Source organism: Pygoscelis adeliae, unplaced genomic scaffold, assembly GCF_000699105.1.
Source record: "Pygoscelis adeliae isolate BGI_AS28 unplaced genomic scaffold, ASM69910v1 Scaffold197, whole genome shotgun sequence".
NCBI classification, from domain to species: domain Eukaryota; kingdom Metazoa; phylum Chordata; class Aves; order Sphenisciformes; family Spheniscidae; genus Pygoscelis; species Pygoscelis adeliae.
In genome coordinates, this window is record NW_008825105.1 from 2,875,659 (window position 1) to 2,878,039 (window position 2,381).

General features: G+C 63.9%; 1 protein-coding gene across 1 annotated transcript in view; it reads left to right on the top strand.

Moving 5' to 3' along the window:
• The window catches only part of FANCE (Fanconi anemia, complementation group E), a 21,511-nt gene that overhangs the window by 16,261 nt on the left and 2,869 nt on the right, over positions 1–2,381 (top strand). The window contains 6 exon segments of the mRNA XM_009327474.1: positions 193–239; positions 660–736; positions 874–937; positions 1,216–1,291; positions 1,542–1,569; positions 2,215–2,355. Coding sequence (XP_009325749.1) covers positions 193–239; positions 660–736; positions 874–937; positions 1,216–1,291; positions 1,542–1,569; positions 2,215–2,355 — 433 coding nt within the window.

A 2,381-nucleotide genomic window follows, 5' to 3' on the forward strand; every position in this document is an offset into this window, starting at 1 on the left:
CGGGGCAGGCAGGAGCAGGGACGGGGACGGGGACGGGGACGGAGCAGGCTGCAGAGGATGCTCGGAAAGGACCCAGGTCCGGAGCAGCATCCCATTGAGGGGTGCCGTGGCGGCTGGGGGAGGGCAGAGGAGGTGGGATGCTGCCTCTGCTGCCAGAGTTTCTTCGGGGTTTACCCGGGCTTCTCTCCACAGGGAGCAGCAGGCAGAGCTGGCTGGGCTCCCCACATCTCCGGATGAAGGTAAGGGCAGCCCAGCGTGGGGATGGGGGGAAAGGGGTGGTTTTTGCACCCTCCCTCCCTGAGCAGCATTTGCACGGGTCCAGCAAGAGGGTGTCCCCTGGCCTGGCAGCACCTGCCTGCAAGCCCACACCCCTTCTAGCCCTGGGACCCCAACCCCGTCCCCTGGATCTGCCTTGGCAGCTGTAACCCACCCGCTGCACCAGCTCCCTGGCCTTTCTTCCCCTGCCCTGGCCCAGCCTAGTTGCAGCTCCCTTAACCCCGCAGGGGTATTTTGGGGGACACCTGCCAGCCCGTGCCCCCTGGGAGTCTGCAGGCTGCAGAAATGCCAGCGGTGTTTTCAGGGGTCTCCCTTGAAGTGGTGTGTGTCAGGTTGGGGAGGGGATGCTGCTGCCCAGCTCCCACCACCCTTTCTGTCCCCAGGGAGGATGACCAGTCCCCAGGGGCACCCAGATGGGGTTTTGGTCAGGAGCGAGCAGAGCGTGGAGTGCATCGGCGAGGTGAGAGAGAGGGGAGGGCAACAGGTTGGAGGGGGCTTGGGCTTGGCCGGACCCCCAGCCTCTTGGTGCTGCTCTTTTCGGGATGCCATCCAGCACCAGGGAGGGGTTTGCTCCGACAGCACCCTTGTGTCCCCCAGGTGCCAGGCAGGGACAGGCAGGAGCTGGCTGTGCGCACTGGGGCCAGTGGCAGGACTGAGGAAGGTGGGTGAGTCCCCATCCCACATCCCAGCTGGGTCGCCTTAGGGGAAGGCTTGAAGTAGCTGGGGCCTGGTGGGGGTCATCTCCCTTGGTGGGGACATGGGGAAGGGGGGACTGGCCTGGGGGGACCTGAAGCCCCGCTGATGCTGGGGGAAGGATTGGGACAGTCCCACACCACAGGCACCTGCTCCCTGCTGGGACAGGAGGGCAGAGGAAGGAGGAAAGGCCGAGGAAAAGCCTTCACGTGTGGTCTCTCTCGTGGCGCTACTGCCTCCCTGCAGATGCAGAAACGCTGGAGGAGCCGCTGCTGAGTTTCCCCAGCGAGCTCTTGGTGCTGGAGAGACTAGGCTTGCACAGGTAAGACCAGTGAGCACCTGCATCCCTCCAGGGTCTATGGGACAGGGGGGTCCCAGGGCACCGTGTCGTCCAGGGATTGGACTTTCCTCCTTTTCCAGTGCACAAGAGCTGCTCTCCAGGCGAGGCGCACTTGGGTCCCCACTTCTGGTGGTGCCTGGCACCCCTGGCACCCCTGGGAGCAGACCAAGGGCATTTGCAGCGTGCAGTCCCTGTGGTGCCTCCATCTCTGACAGCACTTCTCTTTCTGCAGGGTGGCTTTGACAGAGCAGGACGTGGAGGTGAGGGCTACTGGGGGCTGTGGGTGGGCTGAGGAAGGGGGCCAGAGGGACTGACACCTTGCTGGCTCACAGTCCCAGGGCTGTGCCCTGCTCCTGGCCGCCCTCCAGGCACCGCAGTCCCCTGGCAGCCACCTTACAAATCCCTTTCGGGGTGATGCCGTTGGCATTCGGAGGTAGCTGCATTTCCACAGCAAGATGAGCCCGTCCTCTGCACGCCCGGCAATCCCACAAAGTGCTCTGCAGCTCACCAAGAGCGCCCTTAGCCGGGGAGGTGGTGGAAGCCGTGCTAATAAAAATAATTTTCCTGCGAGTGCCAGGGCTGAGTCAGGCTCTGCTGTCAGCCGGGACCTGCAGCAAGGGCTGGCATCTGCCCGGCACGTGCTCTTGCCAGGAGGGCTTGGGATTTCCATGCATTATCAGCTGCCTGAGGGAACGTGTCTCAGTCAGGCTGGCATCTCATGGGGACTGTCCCCAGCGTGCAGCAGCCTAACGGGTGCTGGCACAAGGCAAGTGCTAATTATCCTTAGCACTGTCCTGCTTGGTGGCATGCTAGGGAGGTCTGTCTGTGCCTTGGGGACAGCAGCGCATGGTCCTGGTGGCTTCCCCTTTGCCCTGTGTCCCACCTCTTGCCCTCCCACCCCGCAGGCAGCCTTTGCCCATCTCGCCCTGGCTTTTCGCTGTGACACATTCACCCTGCAGCAACGGGTGCAGGTGGAGAAACGGGCACGGGACGCGGCGGAGGAAAACATCCAGGAGGAGCTGGGGCAGTGCCGGGCTGCCCTGGAGGTAGGTGGCCACGAGGGCAGGGGGCT